This window comes from Papilio polytes, unplaced genomic scaffold (assembly GCF_000836215.1).
Source record: "Papilio polytes unplaced genomic scaffold, Ppol_1.0 DF821289.1, whole genome shotgun sequence".
NCBI classification, from domain to species: Eukaryota; Metazoa; Arthropoda; class Insecta; order Lepidoptera; family Papilionidae; genus Papilio; species Papilio polytes.
The window spans coordinates 5,620,417-5,645,240 of record NW_013527915.1 but is presented as its reverse complement, the minus strand read 5'-3'; the positions used below and the strand labels follow the sequence as shown (position 1 = coordinate 5,645,240).

The 24,824-nt window shown below is 31.5% G+C and overlaps 1 protein-coding gene across 3 annotated transcripts; it reads right to left on the bottom strand.

The window, feature by feature from the left end:
- Positions 1-484: 484 nt before the first annotated feature.
- LOC106109281 (TOX high mobility group box family member 3-like) lies at positions 485-23,549 on the bottom strand. Of its 3 annotated transcripts, none has more exons than XM_013290717.1 (14): positions 23,399-23,549; positions 13,447-13,521; positions 11,043-11,171; positions 8,458-8,567; positions 7,964-8,180; positions 7,559-7,636; positions 7,305-7,438; positions 7,066-7,201; positions 6,905-6,985; positions 4,439-4,714; positions 3,903-4,130; positions 3,339-3,659; positions 2,949-3,067; positions 485-2,453 (listed from the first exon to the last, which is right to left on the bottom strand). In XM_013290717.1, exons 1-14 carry the CDS (start codon positions 23,459-23,461, stop codon positions 2,384-2,386), a joined length of 2,037 nt encoding a protein of 678 aa, XP_013146171.1. In that variant the 5' UTR covers positions 23,462-23,549; the 3' UTR covers positions 485-2,383. The 3 variants fall into 3 exon arrangements, with proteins under 3 accessions (XP_013146171.1, XP_013146172.1, XP_013146173.1); XM_013290718.1 differs by lacking the exon at positions 23,399-23,549 and adding an exon at positions 19,236-19,587; XM_013290719.1 differs by lacking the exon at positions 7,559-7,636 and having other exon boundaries at positions 23,399-23,548.
- Between the last annotated feature and the right edge of the window lie 1,275 nt (positions 23,550-24,824).

Here is a 24,824-nt window from a genome sequence, read left to right as displayed (position 1 = left end):
TTTATTTGTAATTACGTGTAACGTGGCTAAGGCCCTGTCGCTTATAAGTCGTAAGTTTTGTTTTCGTCATTATTTGGAGACACATTTTATGTTGTAATAAAAAAATTTATTCATATTGCAGTTAAAATATCTAAATTGATATTACCCACCCACCGATAATTTTTTCCCATACAAAAACGGCTATTTTACACGAAGATCGCGGCTTGATATAAATTTACATTGGCAACACTGCTATCACCTTATCGATAACCGGTCAACCCGCCTGGAATTTAAAGATTTTCTGAGATTGAGGCTTTGCTCGCTTTTTTAATTCCATTGAAGACTTCGTTATTACCAATTTAAAAATACTAAAAATTCCCTAAGAATGTAATATAGATTTTACATTGTTAGGGAATTTTTATCATATAGCACAGCTTGTTTCATATGTAAATTTAATCTGTTGCATAAAATGATTACTGGAGAAGGTAATGATAGAAACAAAAGGTACTGATTAGGAAATTTAATGAAATCATTCTAATTACATTTTATACATTATTATATTACATTCAATAAAGAGAATTTGCTCTTAGATAGTAATCTAGGGTGACTACTATATAAATTACAAATTAATTCAAAAGACTTACGACGGTCTAACTACTGTTATAACTATTATTGCAGATATTTATATACAGTCGTAAAAATTTAATGAAAATACGTTAAAAGGAGATTTTATGTATCTTTATATACTACGATCGCATTGAATATAAAGGAAATTTTGGTCCAGCTAAATCCTATGCTAAGCACGATTTCTAGGAATGAGTAGAATGTAGCTTTTACAATGTACATTATAGGTTTCTTCTAAATATAGGAGAAAACATGCTTAATTTATTCATGCAAATCGAGATATTAAAATATATCAACAACATCAATTCAAATTGATACATATCACATTCTACTATAAAAATTTAAATGCATATTTATAAATATACCTTAGCCTGTATATACACAAAGACACATTTTGCTTCATTGCTATTGCTTTACATTTTCATTACTGTAATCACTTTTGCAGTAAAATATTATATTTTACGCAAAATATAAGTTTTTTCTTTCAAAGTTATTTATAACGACAAAAATGTTGCTATGTATGAAATATAATTGTTAGAGTATACATAAAGTGGCCGAGCTAAGGGTTACAGTGGTATACACTCATTTACTAATCTCACTCAAGATATACAATTTATTCAATTAAAGTACCTAATTAAAAATTATCAAGACATGTCGAGTACATTACTATTAATTTCAATAATAACAGTGAAATGCTTAAAAATTACTAATCATATGGAATTATATAAATGACAAAAGTGTTTCTTGAGATAATGTCTACAATTTTACTACCATTTTCATCCTATGTATAGTTGTTTTCAAATATCTTAACGGCTCTGAAGTTCGCGCGAATCGCTACGCAATTTTAGGTGGAGCAGGATGCTAATAGACCGGCAAGATATTTGAAAAGAACTACAACTCAATTATGATATAATTTTCAACACTTGAATGTTGGTCTATCTTATAAATGAACAGTTTATACCTTTATAGGTTATAATTAAGGCGAAATACTAAGTCACACTAACTACCATCAATCTTTCGTAGACGATACAAATTAATTATAATACTAATAAATACAAAATACCATTATTTGAAAAATACTTTTGAGATTGCTAGACCACGGTTTTATTTATGCTATAGCAGAGTGAGACTAAAGAGTTAGAAACTAATTTGTCGTTTTGAAATACGCCTAATAATCCTGTTTTTCAAGTATTAGCAATAATAATAAAACACAATGTGGTAAAACGACGTTTTTTACTTACTTTCCTAAAAACGTACGGCACTAAAATAAAGGAACATAACAAGCTTGTACAAAAATTACATATGTTTAAAGTAAAATTACTAAATTAAAATTTCATATGATAGAAAATTATTGATTCTTGAGAAATGTAATTACTTATCTAAATGTGGCAACACTGCCGGAGATACATTTATTATAGTATTGGAGAATCAATTCTCATATGGCCTTACATTTAAGAATATCTTTTATCTTCCAAATATTTTTATACAATTATTCTTTATTGAATATTACATCCTAAAAGTAACAATGTTTACAATACAATGATTATTTTTTATATGAAATTCATAAGTTCACTACAATTACAAAGAAGTATCACTTTCTATCTTAAAGTAATGAAAATTATTTAAAATGAATAGTTTTTACATTTAATCTGACAACCGCGAACATCAAAACAAGTGTTGCAACATTGAATTAATAAATATTTTTAACGATTAAATAAAATATGCTAATTTTAGCAAAGTTATAATTATCATTACAATATAGCCAGATATGTGGATTTATTTATTTCACTGCAGAAAAGTTTTGGATTTGGTTGTTTGTGTTGGATGCCACCCATGAGCTGAATACATCTCTGGAAACAAATTAAATCATTATAACACAAAATACGAATTAAAAGGTTATATTTGTGATTTTATAAGGAGGTTTATTGTTTCATTGTCTTGAAAATTCTAAAAAAACTATGAACATCTCATGAAGCCTGCTACACAAGTCTAGATTCAATTAAAGTCGAACTGTGTACACTCATAATTCAATAATGGGATTTCTAAATATTTTTACCATAAACTAATTATTTAATTACATTCCGTAAGATTTTCATTTGCAGATGTCAAAATTCAAATGCTTAAAAGACAAAATATATGGGAATATATTTACCCCTAAATTAGTGTGCAAATTTATAGCGTATCGTATATAGTATGTCGTGAGTGAGGGTTTTTTTAATAAACAAAAGAATTACTTAAAAAAATATGCTAAGATTACTGACATCCTACATAACAAAGAAGTGTTTTTATGCTTTATTATATTAGTACAGATAGTTAAGGTATGAGGTGGTATATCGGGCACCGACCTGCAGTGGCTGACGACGCACTCATTGGAGCAATACTCATCTTCCCATTCACTGTTAGCAATTGCGGGGTTGGTGCATCCCTGTCTGATGCACGACGCCACGCCTCGCCCTTCGCTTTGCTGAAACAATACTTAACAATAATGAAACAAGTTATCTTATGATATCTGTTTATAAAACATTTTCAGATTACAAAAAGAATATTTAAAAATTCAGACAAAGAGAATAATTCTATTTTGGAGTAAATGTGACAAGTGAGATAAATGATAATGTAACTTTGACATGCATAACAACTTATTTTGATGTAATATTCAAATATTTTAGGTTTTCAACATTATTTTGACAATGATATTATACATTAAAGCATTAAATTACATTTTGAATAATAATTACCTCGGGAGATTGTTGGGGCATGCCACCAGGGTTGCCATTGTTGCTTGGTGATAGTGGTTCATTTTTAACTTTAGCGTTCTGTTGTTGAGGTGGCTGCTGATGTTGTGTATGATGCTGTTGTTGCTGCTGCTGATGTTGCTGGTGTTGCTGTTGCTGATGTTGTTGCTGCTGTTGTTGTTGCTGCTGCTGCTGGTGTTGTTGTTGCTGCTGGTGTTGCTGCTGTTGTTGTTGGTGCTGCTGTTGTTGTTGGTGTTGCTGCTGTTGCTGCTGATGATGTAATTGCTGTTGCTGATATTGCTGTACTTGGTGAACTTGCTGCATCTACATAAAGTTAATTAGATTAGTTGCAATGGTTTCATGTCAATATGGTTATAATATTCAATTATTTCTTTTTATAAATAAATTAAATTTACGCCTTTGTTTCATAATCATTAGCATAATTTTTAATACTTAAAACTTCAAAAAAGGTTACATATTTATGGCCAATGGACATTGTAATTTTTTCCTTAGGTTGATAAAAGGTCTTTGTGTATTCTAAATTCAAAAATTTTCTTAGTTAGGTACCTGTTGGTTGTGGTGGTACTGCATAGCGGTGTGAGCGGGCCCCATGGGTGGGGACTGTGTCTGTATCTGCCTGTAGCCGGGGGGAGAGACACCGGGCGGTGACTGGAAGTTATTGGGTGAGGGAGCCGGCTGGTAACTCCTCGGCGACTGGGCGATGCTCGGCTGGCAAGCTTGAGGTGATGCTGCAGTGTTTACTTGATAACCCTGAGGATTTTGTCCTGGAACCCCCTGTTAGGATAAGCATATCTTTATATTATTTTTGAAAAATTGTTTTATAAAAAATTTAAACGTTCAATTAATTGGGAGGTAAATATAATCCTAGAAAGAGATGGATGGATTGCGTGAAAAGTGGCATGATCAAGAAGGGAGTGATGACTGAGATGACACATAACAGAATAATTTGGAGGACGAAAACCCGGTGCGCCGACCCTATGGGAGCAGGATAAGGTACTGCATATAATAAAACATATATAACTTTATATATTTTAAGAACAGATGGGATAATGTAGTTGTAATGTAAATTAGGATTTCCTTACTTGATATGCTTGCGGGGGAGGGTGTCCCATATTTCCCTGGTAATTTTGTGAAGATTGTTGTGCATTTGGAGGGTAAGCAGGTCCAGTTTGTCCCTGGTATGCAGTTTGAGGTTGTCCTCCTGTATAGTTTTGTGATGAAAATGTCTGTGGCGTAGAATTTGGTACATAGCCTTGCGGAGTATGTCCATTGCCATAGTTTTGCCCTTGGTAGTAGTTACCATATGAAGAATTGGTATTAGAGTGATTATACATCACTTGGTTTTCTTGTTCTCCTCCCTAAAGAGTACAAAGAAAGCATGTTTATATCAAATTTTTATTTATAGGTACTTAGTATAATAAAACCTGTATTCTAAGTTATTTTACCAATGAAATGGAGAGGATTAATTTGTCTGAACTTGAAAGTAAAAACATTTAAATTCAGTTCTATAATATGGTGATTTTGTCAAACGAAATCTCCTCAACAGTGACACTTATCTATAGTGTACATATAAATACATAAGTAATAATATTTATTGTTTATCCATTTATTTTCACTCAAGATACTGCCACATACAAGCTCAAGTTACTTACCCCGAATACATAAAATACTATCTTAAAGTTCTAAAACTATGGGTTGACAATTTTAGTATGTGACTGAGTCTTCATACTTCAGTTAAATTTGATATTTATAAAGTTTTGTTTTATGATTCACTATTTTTAAATATCATAGGTAAGGTAGCGGAGGTTACCTTTTTTCTCTGTGTTAGATTAATTGTAAATAACATACTGGGTACAACAGAAAAGAAATAGCAATCTCTTAGCAAAAATACAATGACTTTTCATGACAAAACGAAAGCTCTTATTTAAAAATAAGCATTTATTGAAATCTATAAATTAATTTTAATTCGCCGGAGATTTGAGTGAGTTATATTTTTTGTTAGTTATCAAAAATATGCTAATGCGTTTTATAATTTACGAACAAAGATCATAAGTAAGGTTATGTATAACTAAGAATATTGGTATATTTGTTTTGAAACTTGTCAACATATATTTAAATTAAAATAAAATGGAATTAAAAAGAAATATCAAACCTTTTACCAGGTTGCAAAAACACAAAGGACAAAGAACAAAGACGCCACTCACTCTTGTTTAATAATTTACAACAAGAGATTTACTTTTAATTCACAATTAAAAGAAACGTTTTTAAAAAATAAATCGTAAATTATAACGCACCAAGAAACACGATATCTCAAGAAGTCTATTTATTTCGATTGAATTCGGCGACGCTCGGAAATTAGCATCGACAAAGCGTTTGAGTGTTGCCAACATAAATTTAACGTTAGGTGTGGTTGCGTTCGGAAATAGCAGATTCGTTATATGATCAATTTTGTGAAAAAAATTAAAAACATAACACGTTACTGTAGTTAAAAACCATTTAACCGATTATTTTATGTAATTCGCTTATATCATTGTATACCGTTTTAAAAAATGAATAGTCGACAGAGAGTAACCGTGTAGTTCTTCTTAGGTTTACTAAAGTCACGATTCAATCTTGAGACTAATCCAATATTACATTCGTGTATTAATTCGCCATTTAGGTGTGCTGTATTTTATTATATTTCATCATTGTAATAACAATTCATAGCGCTGAATTTAGATGCTAGACCGTTCGAAACTTAATATGTAAATCTGACAGTTAGCACTATGCACCTTTTCTAACTTAGTGACTAGCGCGCATCCAGTCTTGCCAGTGGAAAGGGGTTTTAATATATTCTTTTTAACTTTATCTTAGGCAGTACCTTTTACCTTGTATTAATATACTTATTTGGGAACTGCGAAGACAACCGCCTCCTTCATTGTTCTGACACTCCTGGATTTAATAAAGGATCAGGAAAGTAGAAGGAATAAGGGAGTTTCCTTTGCTGCATAAGATAATGGGAAACTGGGCCATATACATAATGTAAATATATGTTTTGAATGAAAGGGGAGTTTTATATTATATAGGTCCATGTTATGAAGTGGGCGAGTGTTCTAAAGCATTGTCTACTCTGTGCTATACATGTTTCAAATTTAATTTCAGGCATTCCACAAATCAACATTATATCAACATGTTTTAAATCCCAAAGCTGCCGAGGCTTCAAGGGAAATGGAGCCCCAGCTCCCCTCCTTTTAATTACATCATTTACTGCATAGAACATAAGGCCACATACCAGTATATGCATTTTTTTATAGGATAACTAAGCATAAGGTTGACATACTTTTGAAAATGTTAATTCAAGTTAAGAAAGGTTAAGATGAAGATTTTTCTTAGTCTTACCAATCACTGAACAACTACCATCTTTTCCATTTAATTTAGAAGTGCTTAACCATTGTTATGTATTTTAGTAGTTACTTCATAATTTAACCACCTCCTGCTTTTATTAAGGCATAGTTATGTTGTTAAATAATAAACTACAATTATTTTATTAATAAGTATTGAATATTTACCTTACAAACAAGGCTAGCTCTATATGCAGCTAGTGCCTTAAGGTATTCTTTCTTCGCTACTTCTGTTTTCTGTTTGTAAACCTGTTTGAAATTGACATTGTAAAGTTTGTTTTTTATTTTCAAATAATTTTTTATTGTTACAGTTCTTTTCTTTAACTTACACTTTTATGTTCGGAATCTAGCCCATCCCACATTGATGCAACAATTTTGGATACTTCACCAAAACTTGCATTAGGGTTCTGACCTTTGATAGCAGCTTGAGTATCACGAAAAAATAAGGCATATGCAGAGACCGGTCTGGAAAGATAAAATCTCTTTAGTTTTAATACCAAAATTATGTTTTAGTAAATTATAAAATAGAGCTTGATTTAAAGTGAATTTTAATATCTTTACAACTTACTTTTGAGGTTCGTTAGGGTCCCGTTTCTTTTTCTTTTTTTGAACTTTTGGTTTCTTTTGCATTTGTCCCCGATTGATACCATTGTCCATTGGTTCAGGGGATGACCTTTTAACACCTATGTTACTGACTCCCATCTGTATAAAAAGATAAATATATTAGATTTAAGAAATAATATTTATAGTCCATTGGCAATACAATCTAGTACTACTAAAGAAGACTATAGATTATATGAAAGCGATAAAATTTGCCTATACCTGATGAAGCGTAGTTTGTTGCTGCCGGCTCGCTGAGCAATAATGGATCGGCAGAAGGCTTTCCGCATCACCAGGCAACTACCAACAAACAACCAATTGATTAGAATTTTCTACATTCGACAGTTTTTTAATGTTATAAACAAAAAAAAGTTGTATGCCAATGAACTATGTGAAATAAAAATGGTATTTTGTGCATGTACATCATAAATTTGCTTAAACATAAAAATGTATTCAACTATCTATTATATTTTAAATGATTAATCAATATTTAAATAAAACAAGCATGAGATGCACTGTAGCATATAAATGAATAATTTTTTATTTATGTAACAAAATAAATCAATGTAATCAACACTGTCTCAACATTTTTGACCAAATTTGAAAGAACATATAGTTAAAATTAACCTGTGAGTGTTGTGATGGTACACTGTCATCAGAATCATCGCTGGTGGTTCCCGGTGGTGAAGCCTGCTGGGGTGACCCATAGACAGGTCCGGGTTGAGTTGGAGTACTGGGGGTTGGTGGGCCGCTCATCACTTGAGATGGTTGCATCATCAGCAACCGCTGCTGCCCCCCAGGTTGTTGTTGAATTATATAATTACCAGCTGGAGCTCCTGCACCACTAAAAAGTAATTTGCTTTGTTATATTGGATTTAGAATAATAAAATGAAATCTTTATCAAAACTCAATATGAAAATTTTAATAGTTCCTATGGAAATCAAATTGTGTATTGTTAAACATATTTACAATACAATGATATCGTCTTTTTTGAAAGCCATTGCCAAAACCTAACCTTCTTTCACAGATAAATACCCTAATATTTTACCAAATTAACGTGAGATATTACCGGTGTTTTGGTGATCGAAATTCATAACAATTAACCTTTTAATGTAACAAACCTGTGTGATGTTACTGGTGTGTGGGGTTCTTGCAAGTAGAGAGGTTGTTGATAAGAAGGGGCACCGCCTGGTGGTGCTAAGCCATCTTGCGCCGGATTCATCATTCCAACCTAAGACAATCAAAATTCTTCATTTTAAGTAGTTTCAATCACTACCATTATCTTCGAAATCATCCCCAGAGCTAGTAAAAATTTAAAAACTTATAGAAAAAAAAAACAAAACAAAAAGAAAAAGAAAAAATGGACTTCTTCCTACGTTCACTGTTCAGTATTCTGATGACAGATGGTATTGAATGAATGATTATGGCTAGTTATGGCAACGTTATGTTGATGTATGAATGTTGCCAAAGCATTAATGTTTGTAATAAGAAACATCGATGTTTTGATAACAAATGAAATGTGAGTATCAATTTTAATGGTTTGTTACCCCAACATAAATTATAATTCGGAAACTTTTATTTTCGTAAATACAATAATAAATCAGAGAACACAAAAGATCTCTTTTGGATTATAAATATGGTTACATGGTTATACCACCTTTAACTTGGTAATGAGCACAAACATTAAAAACCTACAAATTCGACTGACTATATCTTATGACAGAATGCGAAACGATTGACAGGTCTATCCTTTAACCCATTTTATTTCAAAAAGAACGAGGTTGTCAATATTTTTTTCCCCAAGTGCAGTGCTTCGGCAATGGAAACGTACTGTAAAAGCCAGTTAAGAAAAAAATGTCTTGTAGTGTAGATGTTATAAAAAATATAATGTTAAGAACAGTTATACGACTCTGGAGCAAATGGCTGGCTTCTCATATATAGCGAAAACTTTTTCATCTAAATAGATTAATGTAACTTGACATTCATCATTCGTAATGTCTCAGAAAATGTTAGGAAATTACATCGTTTTTACGGTCGTGATATTTTACTGCCTCGTATCAAAGAAAACATCGTAATATTTTTCGAGAAAGATGGCTTATATCTTTCCAACGTGGCAAATGTAGATAAGATATGGTTAGGTGGTAGACAGGATTACAAAACTTTAGCAATAGCTAGCTAATAATGATATTTCATTAAGTTACATTTTTATACTAATTATGAATAATTTAACTTATAAACTATTTTAAAAAAGTCCATATGCCATGAAATGAATATGCTACAAAAATACAAATAAAAAATAACATAATTGTTGTATTATGCCCGTAATGCTTTTATCTGTTTATTTACAACAATATGATTTATTCTATAAATTGTATGAGAAACTATCATTTAAATAAATGTTAAGACCGTAATGCACATATTTTGTATGCAATCACAATCATAATCAGCAAAATGCAAATAAATGCTTACGATAAGTAATGTTTACTTGTGTAGGTTAGGTACTAAACGTTTTAATATAGCGTAAATCTTATGTTTGTCTTTAAGATATTCTATAAAGGTTCTTGACAACATAATGTCATATTAAAATATTACTTGTATCTAATAATATTTAAGTACAGTAGATAGAAATCCCAAATATAAATGCTTCACATAAAATAGTCAATGATAGCCATTGAACGGCAATTCAATTTCAATAAAAGCAATCTAAAAAGTAGGCCAGATAATCGAGGACGCATTTCGTAAAATTGGTATCGGCACGGCTGCAGAATAAATTTATATAATTATAACAAACGCTAATAACTCAGTTACAGGTAGTAAACCTAACGAGTCACGGGTTTGAACTCTGAACCGTACTAAAAAGGAGCTAGTTTAGTACTGAAATTGTAACAGTTCATCTGAAACTAACTCGCATATAAGAAATAAATAAATATTAGATTATTAATTATTGAGTATTAATGTTTCGATGTGAATATTTTTGTTAAAATTTTGCAAATAAAATAAAAGAGAAAAGCAAAGTTATAGCTTCAAGAAATAGAATGACTTTTACGACTGCGCAATCTAATTTTATGCGTGTTTCGAAATAAGCTCACTGCTTTCTATAATACTTGGTCTGTTTAAAAAAAGAACCAAGATAATGGATAAGTTCCAAACATCTTGTATATTTATAATATAGTTAATACTTCATTTTTAATACATTGATTTTAACTAATTACTGTCCTTTGTATTATTCGTGTACACGTTATATTTCTCGTAAGATTATTTAATGGTAATTTTTTTAAATACAATTTTATGATTTACGATGAGAGACATGTTTCTTAACATATTTACAAAATATTTTAGTCGGAAGTATTTTATCGCAGACCGAGTAGTTACGATAAGTTTTGTTTACCTATACGTTCAGTATTCCAATAAGATAGCGTAGATTTGACTTCTAAATATTTTTGGTATTCTAAACATATAAAGTATGTTTCGACAATCAGTCTGGTTATATTATAAAAAGTTTTGATATATTCCGTTTCCATTAATGATTGGATCCACGAATCTGGGCGTTTTTATGGCATCTAAAATCTGTTATTTTTATCGCATGTGGCGACCTCTGGAATAGTGATTTAGTAACCATAGTTAAGTTGGCACATCCGGCAGAATGGTACTTATGTCTGTACGTGCCAAATTAATTGCTGTGTACTAATTTGGTGATAATACCAACCTGTGGCGCGGAGTGGTGTATTTGTGCGTATTGTATTTGTGTGACGTGCGTAGCGCCACCTGGTGCATGCTGTCCGTGCATCAGTGGAATGTCGAACTCTTCGTCTCCAAAAGATGGCGTATGAAAGGTCTAAAACAATGCAATTATGTTTAATCAGGGTTAAGGGTCTATAGTTTTATTAAAACATTTGAAATAAACCTGTGCGTTAAACTTTTGCCTTACTATCCACTGTACATGGTACATTTAATAAATATACAAAATTCTTCGCATTCTTTCTTAACATTTTTTTGTATTTACATTTATTACATTAAATGGTTCTTTTATTCGGCTTTCGGAGTAGCAATTGTCTGTAACGACGCAAAATCAAACATTTGAGGTTTTTTTTAAAACATCACAGCTTTTTATTGACTAATAATAATTGATTATATGCTTCCCTTACATCACCACAAAATATCCCTGTACATTATATCTGCGAGCACAGGTACACATTTCGTAATTTGAATAACAATAAGAAAGTCGTTATGAGAAAATTATGTACCTACAAGAAGTTAATTCAACGAAATGGCAATAAAAAGCTCTTAGTGTAATTGTACCATTGTTGTTTTGCTCTATTGTGGCTTGTCGTGTCACAAGTCATTCATAATATTTTCTTCATATTTCTACATGAGTAAAAAGTTTTTGAAAGGCCATATTTTTAACAATAATATTGTTTGTGATGTTAAAAATAGACATAAGCCTTAATAATTATTTGTGGTAGAAATTGTAAGATAGTCTTGTCTTTGCAGTGGTAATCTATATCTATACTAATATTATAAAGAGGAAAGATTTGTATTTTTGTATGTATTCGATTCAAGAAAAAACTACTGGGCCGATTTTAAAAATTCCTTTACCATTAGAAAGGTAATTTATCTGTGAGTAACATAGGCTATGTTTGATGAAAAGCGTATAAATACTCCGGCGTTAAAAATTAACTAAACTTTAACTTTTCTCTGCTTATGCTGCCTAATTACATATATTTTGCCTATTAGAGGTTTATCCTACTTCAGTTTTTCATAAACAAATAAACCAAAAATATTTTTATTTGTAGACGGCTATTTTAAATCACTCATTCGAGGCCGGTAAAAGACGATTGAAGCTCAGTAAATAACATAGGGAAAGAGCTTCAAACTGATAATGTGAAAACTAATATAATTATCCCACTTTCTACATCAGGAACATGGATTTATTTAAAACTAGCTGTTCCTGTGCGGCTTCATTCGCATGAAATTGTAAAAATTTTATTTTATTGTTTACATTTGTCAAATTATCAATAGCAAATGTCGAAATGACATGACAGGACAAACCTTGGCAATCTTGCTTCCTTGATGTTGGCAGCAACTTATGGTCTCTTTCCCACATTAGGGTTTTTAGCCAAAATATTTACCCCTAAGTTTAATGGCGTAAAAATATATAGCCTAAAGCGTGACGTAAGTGAAGGACTTTTTATTAATAAAAGAATTATTCAAAGACATGCTGTGATTGCTGACATCTTAGGCAACAAAGAATTGTGTGTTTACGCTTTATTATAATAGTATAGATAAGTATAGATATGGAATGATTTTGAATATTTAAATTAATTTTTAATATTACATTTACTTTTACATAGTAACATTTCAATATCTATGCGTGACTAATTAGTGTAATATTAAAATTAAATGTTATAATACACTCGGAATATTAAGTGCAAGGTTACAAATCAATAGCACTCAATTTGATGAGTGTACCAATTGCAGATGAATACATCAATCATATACAGTTTAATTTCAAGGATAATACAGTCAGGAGCGTACACAGATACACAAGATTGAAACATTATTTTCCATTATGTTATTAAACATATTAAATTTAATAGTTGATATATTTTCGTACTAATTTATTAACCCTTGAAGGGAACATAAATTTTGATGGAAACTGATTTGTTTTGCAACAAACTTCAAGTAAACTTATAATCGGTTTTCTGGATCTAAGGAAACTGACTAACAAACTCTTGTTCTTTCGCTTGTCTATATTAAGATTGACATCTATTTTTCGAAATATACAAGCTATTTAGACCATGGAGATCTCAATGGAAAGGAAATATGCGCCTAACAAAGTAGGTAAAGATCTAGTTTTGTGTTCTAAATTGCAATACATTTATAATTATAACTAGCTATTGTTCGGGACTTCGTCCGCGTATAATTAAAAAATATAGTCACAGATGTTACTCACAGATAAATTTCTCTTCTAACGGTGGAAGAATTTTTAAAATCGACCCAGTAGTTACTGCGCGAATCAAATAAATACAAAAATACCAATCATTCTCTTTATAATATTAGTATAGATAAGAAAACAAAGATAGAATAAAAATAGAAAGGGCATTACAAACCTGATCATTCATAGCGTACACGCTTTGCTTGGTATCACGAGGACCGGACAGCGATGTCTCAAGGCTTTCGGGACGCTGCAAAAAAATACAAAAAAAAAACTTTAATACATCTACGTTATACATTGAAAGAAAAAACTGTCAACTTATAAATTGTAAAATGCGATGTTTTAATAATAAACGGAAACCACCTTTTATTTCGAATAAAGAATATTTTATAAGAGAGAAAGAATGCAGGTGTTCCGGGTAGTTTGCGCTCGGATAAGAGCCATTTATAATGTCCTTAGTCATAATTTACTGAATAGATTAAAAAAATATAATGAATGTATAAATATTTTTATAGAAGAAACTTTTTCTTTCCTTTATTAAGCTATTGACAAGTGCCTTTTATATTTAACGGTAATAAAGCACGTAGTAATAATCTATTCAGGAGGGATTAACAATTTTTATTTTAAACAACTGATTCTTTCTTTATCTTTATTAATAGACTAGCTTTTTCCCGCGATTCAGTCCGCGCGGAATTAAAAAAAAAAAACAAATGCAAGTAGCTTATGTGTTCTTTCAGATTATCCTCTACATCTTTGCCAAATTTCTTCGAAATCCGTTCAGCCGTATAGGCTACAAACTCTAACAAACATCCATCCATCTAAAATTTCGCATTTATAACATTAGTATGATTTAATTATCAGATTAATAAAAATGAACCGCGTTCAGTTTTTATAATACGCCTGTAACTTCTATCTGTTATTTCGTATGTCGTGAATTATGATTTGTAATAAATAAAAGCAGAATTGTGTAGTTGAGAATGGCATTTGAACGCAACTTTATAGCTGTTTGCTATTGCAATATTAAGAAACACTAACTGGATTGAGAATTGGCGCACTTGATTGCACGAAATAAATATTCTTGTGATACTTATGAGCAACAGGTTTCAATTGTCTATTTTATTGTCATTTTGTTCTGTATCTTTGAGCACTAGTAACATCATAAATTCGATTCCCGATAATCTAAGGATCCGTCGGGTGTCCATATAAATATAATCACGAAAAATATTTCAAGTTATTATAAAATGTATAAAAGGAATCTTTGTAACTTAAAGGCAATTTATACTTTAATTTAAATGAAAGGAGCTATTTCGAGGCAGTCCAAGTTGTAAGTGAGAAACTTTTAAATTAACTTTTCGTTTGGAATTTATATCAAAAATACGTTTTTTCAAATACTTGCTTTCTTTAAAATTCCATGTTAGAAGGAGAAATCTTATTGTGTAAACAGTAACCTATTATGATATTAAATTAATACTTTGTTATGTCGCTGGCATAAATAATTACTGCCTACTCGACATGGATAGACAGCACAATTAATAACAACGGCAAATAAAATTATATGTTCATATTTACATTTTAATTAAATGTATAGACTACGCCAAATTAGAGTTCTTTAACTTGTTTGAAATGAAAAGCAAAGAAAATCTCCGTTGCAATAGAAATGCTGAATTACATGTTTATATTTCTATTAATACATGAAAATTTTGTAACCATTTTAACCGACTTCAAAAAAGATCGTAATTTAGATATTTTTATGAATAAAAATTACGCCGAAGTTTATAATCCATTTTAGGAAATATTTGATTATGGATCACTAATAAATATAAAATAGTAAATATTCGTACCAATAAATTTCAGTTTAAAGCCATCATTGCCAATTGTCATGTCACTAAAGGGTTTTCCAAACGATGGTTTAAGTTTTTTTATCCAAATTTGTCACTATTACCATTTTCCTGAAGGCTTTTAATAGCTTTTTATGCTATTCTACTTAAAATGTGAATTCCTAAAAATTACCTAGACACAGTATTTTGCAATTCTGTCACCCCTTATGTCACTTAAATGACAATTAACTTGTCATTCTCTAATTGAAATTTGACAAGTGATATTTCGATTTGTCAATTTATTCCGTCTTGTTAGCGATTCCAACATGTCAGTTTATCATTAGCAATTTGCATTTTTGGCAAAGCAAATAGATTGTCAGTGTTTTTAAAGCTTTACAAATGCCAAAAATTATTTTAACTTATATTTATAAGTAACTAGCTTTCGCCCGCGACTGCATCTGCGTGGTATTCAAAAAAACAAAAATAAGTAGCCTGTGTTTTCTTCCTGACTATCCTCTACATCCATGCCAAATTTCATCGAAATCCGTTCAGCAGTTTAGGCTACAAACTCGAACAAACATTCATCCATCCATCTATCCTTTCGCATTTATCACAAAATATTAGAAAGATTAGTAAGAAGTAAGATTTATATAGTGCAACTTTTTATACCAGCTATATGGTCCGGGATAGTTTACTGGTTGGTTTCCTACGCCCATTCAATACTATATTAATATTTATTGTGAATTCAATTTAATCATGGTCTTCGTCAACAACTTCCATCAATAAAGTACGTCCCCGGAGATTACTGCGTGACCCAACTCGAGTTAACTAGTTTCGTTCTGAGGATTTCACTATCAACAAATCTATGTAGTTTTTATTTATGTGATTATAGTTGGTATAGTAATATTAATAAACATATTTACTACAAAAATTAAACATCTGATATTAATTACTTATTACGGTACGGTTGATAATAGTTGGAAGGAGAGTTAAAACTTACGTTTTTGTATGTTATTTTTTTAAAGTACATTAATGTTCAACAATACGAGAGTTTTAAAAGTGATTTAAGATAGTACATAAAGCGTAGATTTAGTATCGAAATCATAGCAAAGGACAGAAACGCGTTTAATTCATTGCTTTTCAGAATGTGTGCCTTGTGTTTTTAGTATCCACTATTAAAAAAATCTTTTAATTTATAATAAAATTGTAAAATCATTATCAGGTGATCTTAAATTGTGAATCATTACAGTTGTGACAGATTCAAGTTATTGGTGTGTAGTTGAACATTAAGGGTGGGTTATTCCTATTTAAGATAGCATCCTTATTTGTCTTAATTATGATAAAAGATAAAAACCTTATAATGGATAAGTAAATGTTTTAATCTAAACTAATATAATAAATCGTAAACACAAAATACTTTGTAGCGTAAGATGTCAGCAATCACAGCACATTTTAAATAATTCTTTCTTTAATAAAAGCCCTACACTTACGTCACGTTTTATTTTTTCACGTTATTAAACTTAGGGGGTTAATAAATTGGACAAGAACCCTGATGTGGGAAAGTGACCATAAGCTACAAGTTGCCAACATCAAGGAAATAAGATTGCCATGGTTTGTAGTCTTCCCATGTCATTTTGAATAAAATAAAATTTTCACAATTTTATGCGGGTGAAGTCGCACGGGAACAGCTAGTAATGATATATTCGTTGACATTTTTGTGTTTATCAGCTAATAGAATAAACTATCGAATGATAATGAGAATCAAGATTATGTTTTGTTTTTAATGATAACCAGTTATTCGCAAATAGTTCAAATTGCTTTACATTTCCATGACTCAGCATACATTTTTAAATATTTCTCCGATGTAGTAAACGAAAAATCATATTTCGCAATACAAGTAGCTGTTTACATGCTTTTATATGAGAGATGAATGAGGATAAAGAGTGAATGTTTAAAAGTGTGTTGTAAAGTAAAACGTAGTCTGGTATGTAATAATATTCAATAGGCTGGTGACATACTAAATAAAGGTGAAAGGTTATTAAAAGGAAGTTTTATCAATAGCTCTCTCGCTAGCCTATGGCATTTTTATCCCTGGGATTAGCAAAGTTTTCCAACAATCGTTTGCCGTTAAGAAAATAAAACTATCTTTATTCGTGCCAATCCAACAAGAATTGTTTTTGTCAAAATGTAGAAATTTTATTCCTAACCTATAAAATGGTACTAAAAATATTGAAAAACATCACAAATAAGTGGATGTAATAACATGATTCCATTAAAAAAACGTGTAAATCTCTTCGCGTCTAAATCATAACATGAATACAATTTTAATCGGCGTTCCAAAAATCGATTGATCAATATTGTGTAGTGCCTTGACTACAAGTCGGTCTCATTCCTCTCGGACCGGTTTGTGTGGCTGTGGCACACCGGCTGCTGCCCCGTCAGCCCGCCAGCACGCCACTACCACTGGGCCTTTATACACATTGCACGGCCACGTTATGCCGCTAACATCGAGTAAGTGAAAGGACACGCAGATAATTGCTTTCTGTGCTATTTTGTAACATAATCAAGTAAACATTACTACCGATTCCTATGCATACTCGAGCAAAAAGTTGTAAAAAAAACGATTTTAAATGCTAATTTATGCAGGCCAATTACAACATCCCGTCGTTTAAAAATGGAACGGTTAATGAATACCAAATTGATTCAATTTTTGCGACAATTCGAAACAAGAATGAACAAAACTTTATCAATAAATCTCTATCGTAACGCTCTATTCATAACGATTGTATGATTGTAATACGTTTTTAGAGCGTGGAAAGTAGAAAGTTTAAAAGTGGGTAACTTTAATAATTCGTCGAAAACTATCTATTTGCTTATATTGTGTACTTTTGTAATTTTAATATTTTTATGATACATTTTTTAAAACTTTTCATACGATGATGCAGGGACAAAACGCGTCCAATGGTAAATAACGTACCGTAGCCGCACGGTTCGACTCCATAATAGATGTGGCCTGTGTTGTGTGGTGGAGAACTCTTAAGGAGAACATAATTGCCGGTCGGTGACCTCGTTTAGTTCCTCCCACTAAAATAGCGTTAAATCAATTGATGTTATTACAATTGGAACGCATCGTAACCTGCTTACATTATGTATGGGAATATCAAGTTTATTTTCATTACAATAAGATTGAAATATACATTTTAAACATAATGGTAGTTTTTATTGAGCGTTTCTTCCAAAGTTATTTCAACATCGGAGTTTGAAACATTTTAAGACATGGTTATTATATCTTTTAGTTTTAATCTTATGGTAGTTGGTTTCTTATTGGAAACTATCTTTTTAATTATGTTCATGTGTATTACATTTGTTCAGATACCGTAAAACTATATTAAAATATTGATAATTAAATTATATTACACTATTAATATTTGTACTGAGGTTCAAATTCATTTGTACGTTATGTTTAGAGCCTAGTATAAGTATCACTTATAACTCTTTTATTGGAGGTTAGTTAAGTACGTTTTAAGTTATGGTTATTTTAAATGTAGTCTCGTCGTGTTATAGAACATTCATATTTGAAATTACTTTTTATCATGGCAAAACAATCAAATATATTAGTTCGGTGAAAGTTAAAGATAATGCTAGTTTACAGCCGATTATTATATTTATGAGTTTTGAATTTAAACATAAATATGTACAAGGTTAAGGCGTTCCTACCTACTTTACGAATTTACGTTTTATACATGACAATCATTAACATTTGTTTCTTATCTTAATATCAGTTACTGCCTACATATCTTACGTCCCACTTTGTCACCAGATAGTGATATTTATCAGCATTTGTATACTTAATGATATTTTTACAATAACCTACTGAAATGTCGTCTAATACATCTACATGATACATAGTTTAAAGTTTTATTTATAATTTAACTTTATAATTACCTGCAATAAGATAAAAATGATCGTTTTTTGCTATAACCAGATAACATCGCATGAAATTGATTAACGTCTAATTCAATTAGACTTAACTTTGATTACATATTTCGTCGTCTGGAACTTCTTCAAACTTTCCATCAATCAAGTATTTCACATTGCATTAAAGAAAACATTATAAGTAATATTAAGTAGAAAGTTAATTACCCACCATTCAGGTCGTTGTGTCCGCCATATGTTTTATCCAGTTTAATTCATCTAATAAACTTCAAACATTAATTTAAAACGTTCCGGTTCCATGTAAGATCTAATTAATCTATCGAGGAAGTAAGAAATAACAATTAAAGTTCTTATTGTCGGAGCACTGAAATAGTTGCACAGTACGTTAGTGTTGTAACGTAGCACGTCGGGGCACAAAGTGGTGACACATAGAGTTTTTTTTTTGTTAGTAATTGCCGCACTTCGATGTTAGCATTTAGTTCGTATTCGGTTTGAATGTTTGCGGAGCTGTATAGACACGCTAGGCACACGTGCGGACCGCGCGGGAAGACTGCGTGGCGGTCGCGGCGCGCGCCGCGGCGGGGCGCCGCGTTCCTCTAGTGCGCTCGCCGTCCGCACCGCGATGATGGCGCTGCTACTTCATGCAACCTAAACATTGCTTATGCCCTGTCTGAAAGCAATTCAAATCACCCATACTAAATTATTTTACTACAGAGAAAATGTCTAAGCTGAATTATCAGCAATAGGCAAATTTTGTCTTGATTAATGTAACTTGTTTCGAAAATTTAAAATAACAGTCATCCTTCTGAAAAGTTAATAGCTTAGGCTTACATAATATTTTTCTCTAATGCATTTAACTATCTAGTATGGTAAAAATGTTTAAAAATGAGACGGAGTTTGTTTTTAAATTAAGGACCATTTGTGTGGAGTGGTTAATAGCTGTTCGCGGAGTATTAGGGCGGTTTACTCATAAGTTTTTACCTCGGATTCGGGATAGATTCCAGGAATGGGCACGATAAGGGTTCATAACTGTTTAGTTTTAGTGTGGGTTTGTGACAAAATATTATTATTGTGTTCTCTGTTCTGTCAGAGTTTATGTAAATTATGACAATATGAATTATTAAAAGTGATATTAGAGAGTTGTAAGATTAGGATTACAGTTAGTTATTATATAAAACTGTAAATATGTATCTGTAATCTATTAAAGAAAACATTGGCACCAAATGATTTTATATCCAGTAACAATTAAATTTTCCCGAAGTAAAGTGCATTAAAATAATTTTAATGTACAATCCGAAGCCAGCGATTGTCTATTGAGGGAAAAATGTATGTGTGAAATTGAATTTCGCTCGTTGACCGAGCACTAAAGCATTATTTCACGGTATGATAGTATGCCGATAAAATATATTGCCTTATATAAACGCCGATGTTTTGTTTGTAAAATCGTATTCCATGTTCACGTCAAAATTTAATATTTATTGTTTTGCTTCTGATAGTGTAGTAGAGATATTAATTAAGGGAATGTCTTGATATGATACAATGTATTTAAGCGAACTTTTTACCTGCGCTAGATTTTACGAGTACCATAAGTATTGACCATTTAATTATATGTATACTAGTGGTCAATATATTGACTTATGTTACTTCTTACTAACATTATAAATGCAAAAGTCTAGATGGATGGACGTTTGTAACTACGTATATATCTCCAGAACGGCTTAAAAAATCATTTGTTTGGCAAAAATATAGAACATAGTGTGCAAGAACATATTGACAATTAAGTTTATTTAAATTCCAACGCCAGCATACGTTTGTTTTTGATTAAATAGTTTTAAAGACATTATAAGAATAATAAAGTTTCAAGTTACATTTTTCAAGTAAAAATCCAAAATAAAAGGTAGGGGGACTAGTAGAATTCCTAGAATTAGGACACATATTACACGTTTGTAACGAAATATGTAAATATTTCTTGTATTATAGGTTCTAAATCTATTAATGTAACTAGTATTCAATTTATTTTTTGCCCATATCCATGTAATCTTGTTTACCTTGCACATGTAAACGGCTTAAATGTTTGTTAGTAATTTTTAGCTGCAAACAGATACGCATATATCTAATTGGGACAATTTCATAATCGCAAATTCACAACGAAGGTCTTACGATGCTCTTACGCAATCAAATCGCAACTAAGTTAATGTTAAGTAAAATAAAAAGTAAAGCAATTTCGTTACTGACAATCAAGTCCAGCTTCTTCCGTATGTATATAGACTAAAACTATACAATACTAGCCTCTGCCAGCGACTCTGTCTGCGTGTAATAAAAAAAAACAAAAGCCCATGTGTACTTCCAGACTATCCTCAACAGTGCCAAACTTAATCGAGATCCGTTCAGCAGTTTAGGCTACAAACTCTAACAAACATCCATCTATCTATCTAAGCTTTCGTATTTGTGATATTATAGGAAGAAATAACAAGAAATATATAAAATACTTGTTTTTTTATGCTGCGCGGCGAAGTAAGTTTATTACGTTGCTAATTTAATTAAAATGTTTCTTATTGATAAATAAAACGTCGACTATAAATTTGTATTGCGAACAAACTGAGGAGTGGAACTTATTGCTATGTTTAATGAAAAACTTTAATGAGCCGGAGAAAGTTGCAAGAAGCTATTAATGGCGTTCTTCTTAATTATAACTTTTTCTCTTGATGAAAGATAGTTTCTAATGTATACTTACACTACAATGTATATGTCACCGATCGATTTTGATCTTCGTTAGTTTATAATCTGGCTAAATTTAAAAATTGATAAGAAAATTGTATCATAAAGATGATTCATTGAGATGAACTAAGTTATGATTAATAAGTTAATCCAGTTACCACTGCGTACTTAAACCTAGTTTTAGAGTTTAGGGTAAGAACTGGGTTACCGTCCAATCCCTCAATACTTAAGTAACTTTTTTTTATAAACTAAGGTGGTAAACAATTAAATCCGCCAAAATGGCGAAGTGACCGCTGCCTATAGACACCAGCAATTGCAGATTGCACGCGCTGTCACTTCAGTTTAGCTGGCCAACGGTGACATGTTACCTATGAGTAAAAGGCGAAAAGAGATACAACCCCAACCCATAATAAAACAATATTTTAAGGTACATATAAAGCGTAAACTATAATGGAAGAATGTCTATTATTTTCATTTCCTTGTTACATTATTCGTTAACAAATTGTATAACTGTAAATTGTGGAGAATCCAATGAATAACATCGCTAAATCAAAGCACAGAGATTCGATGATTAACATTTTACACAGAAAGCTTTTTACCAGATTCAATTCGCTGTGAAATAATTTATTAAATAACATACGTAAGGGCTATTGTATAACGATTTCCTTGAAATAAAGTTACAGTATGACTTCGTATTTGTTTCCGTCGGCAATCGGCACGGATATACTTTACCCTTCTAACCTTTACTTGAGTTCAAATACAACTTGTACTAGGAGCCAGAAAAAAGGTGTAACATTTTTAATCTATACTATTATAATAAAGCGTAAACACACACTTCATTGTTGCCTAAGATGCAATTACAGCATATTTTTGAATAATTCTTTTTTTTAATGAAAAATGGCACTTTAGGCTATATATTTTTACGCCCTATAATCCCTAATGTGAGAAAGATACCATAAGTTGTTGCCAACATCAAGGAAGCAAGATTGCCATAGTAAGGTAATTGGTATTTTGACATTTGCAATTGAGAATTAAACAAATGCAAACAATAAATTTATAATTTCATGCGGATGAAGCCGCACGCGAACAGCTAGTAATATGTACATAATCTAATATTTTTTTTAATATCTAAGATTAATATCCTTTTAAGTTACCTTGTTTTTATTTTTATGCATCTAAAGTCTGAATATGTTATTATTATACATTATTAATGTTTAAAATTACATCTCTTTTACAGGAACATTCATTTTTTATCATATAAATCGATATAATTGCACTTTTTATAATATCTTTAAAGTTTTATGCAAAATAAGTCTTTGCGTGTTTCTAACACTTATAAAATGATGAATTTCTAATTCTTTACAATAAATATTTATAATTTAAAAAGAAGATAATTTAAACGTATCTTTTTTAATTACTATTATAGCTGTATAAATCATATCACAGTTTTGATTTAATTCACTATAAGCCTCTGTATCTACATATTTAAATTTTTACGTTGTAAAAATAAATAAGATTCTAAATGAATTCCAGTTTACCTTTAATTAAATTGGCGTGTGAGCGCGACGGTAAGATTCTTCCCGGACCGTGCGAGTGGAAGCGAGATGGCTATATTTAAAATTGAAATTCCATATCGGAATATTTCATTTCACTCACCTTGTACATGTTATACATTTTGTAGCATCTTTCTTGATCGTCCATGATAACTTGAGAATCCATTTTGAAATTATCAACGTTTTATCGAATACGTGCACTATTTATAGATCGCGTATTGTTTTTATATCACTGTCTTAATTGTTTGTTTTGAAAACTAAATCCTTTTTTACATAGTCTATGTTAATTTTTACCATTTTCTATAAAGCAATCGTATTTAAAAAAGACATTATTGAACATGAAAATAAATAAAAACATTAAAAAATATTAGGAAATATTCTTGAAAAATCTTGCAAATTGAGTTTAGATTCTAGCATATGTGATACAATTTTGTCTTTTTACTTCCTTTAACATAACTTTCTTAAAAAAACCGGTTTAACACACGGTGACATTTAACATAATTTTTTATAAAAAAAAATAAAAAAACTCTCGTATTGTTAGGAGGAAGATAATATCAAAATGAGTAATAATTGGGATAAAAAAACTGCTCAAGGTCAAAAAGAAGCAGGTACTTAAAAAAATGAAAACAACAACAAATAAGAATAATCAAGGGGGGATTGTTTTACAAGGGTTTATCAATGGGAGATAGGCACAGTCGCAGCGAGTAGCGAGTTGTACCGAGGTGTCGTAGGCCGTCAGCGGGAACGCCACGTGGGCGGCACGCGGCGCGAGCTGGCGCGGCGGGACACTTGCGGAGCCGCGAGGGAGCGCCGCCCGGAAACCGAGGTGCACCGGGGCTCCTCGAGCACAGAGAAGTGGCGGCCCGCGGCGCGCGCCCCCCTGCGCCGCCACCCCCCTTGCGCGCTCCCCGCGCCGCACACACCCCGCAGCCTTCGTCTCCGCGCCACCACTCACCCCGCATACTATATTCGCTTTAATCGCGAATTAAGGTCCCAGTAATGTTTCTGTGAGCTTAGAGCTTAATTTGATGATATTCATTACGTCAGACCCGAAACAATAACACGCCTCGTGTAGCGCTTTTAATTGATAAACGATTATACATGACAGTCATTATGTTCTTTACAAATGGAATCAAATTGGGCGATGAAAAAAAGCTCTCTTAAATGTTGTAGATCGTAGACAAGTGTCCTTCTGGACGAGCCACTTGACCCGTCGCGACGGGGCAGCTCTGGGCCTTTATATCCGCATTATCTAACCTCATCTCACCTACATTTTGTCACAAATTGTATTTAACTTTAGCTGCGTTATTCGCACACTTTTAGCAGTTTTTGCACAAAACAAGTTAACCTTATAGATTCCGAATTCATTTTTGTAGTGTGTTTTTGAAACAAAATAGCAGCAAAAATATTTATTTATTTATTTTCATTTAATTGCATGCATTTATTTTCCATTGTAATCAATTAAAGATGTAGTTTGGTATTGAGTTATGCATAAATGAGTTAAGTATAACTTATTCGGCCCACTGCGC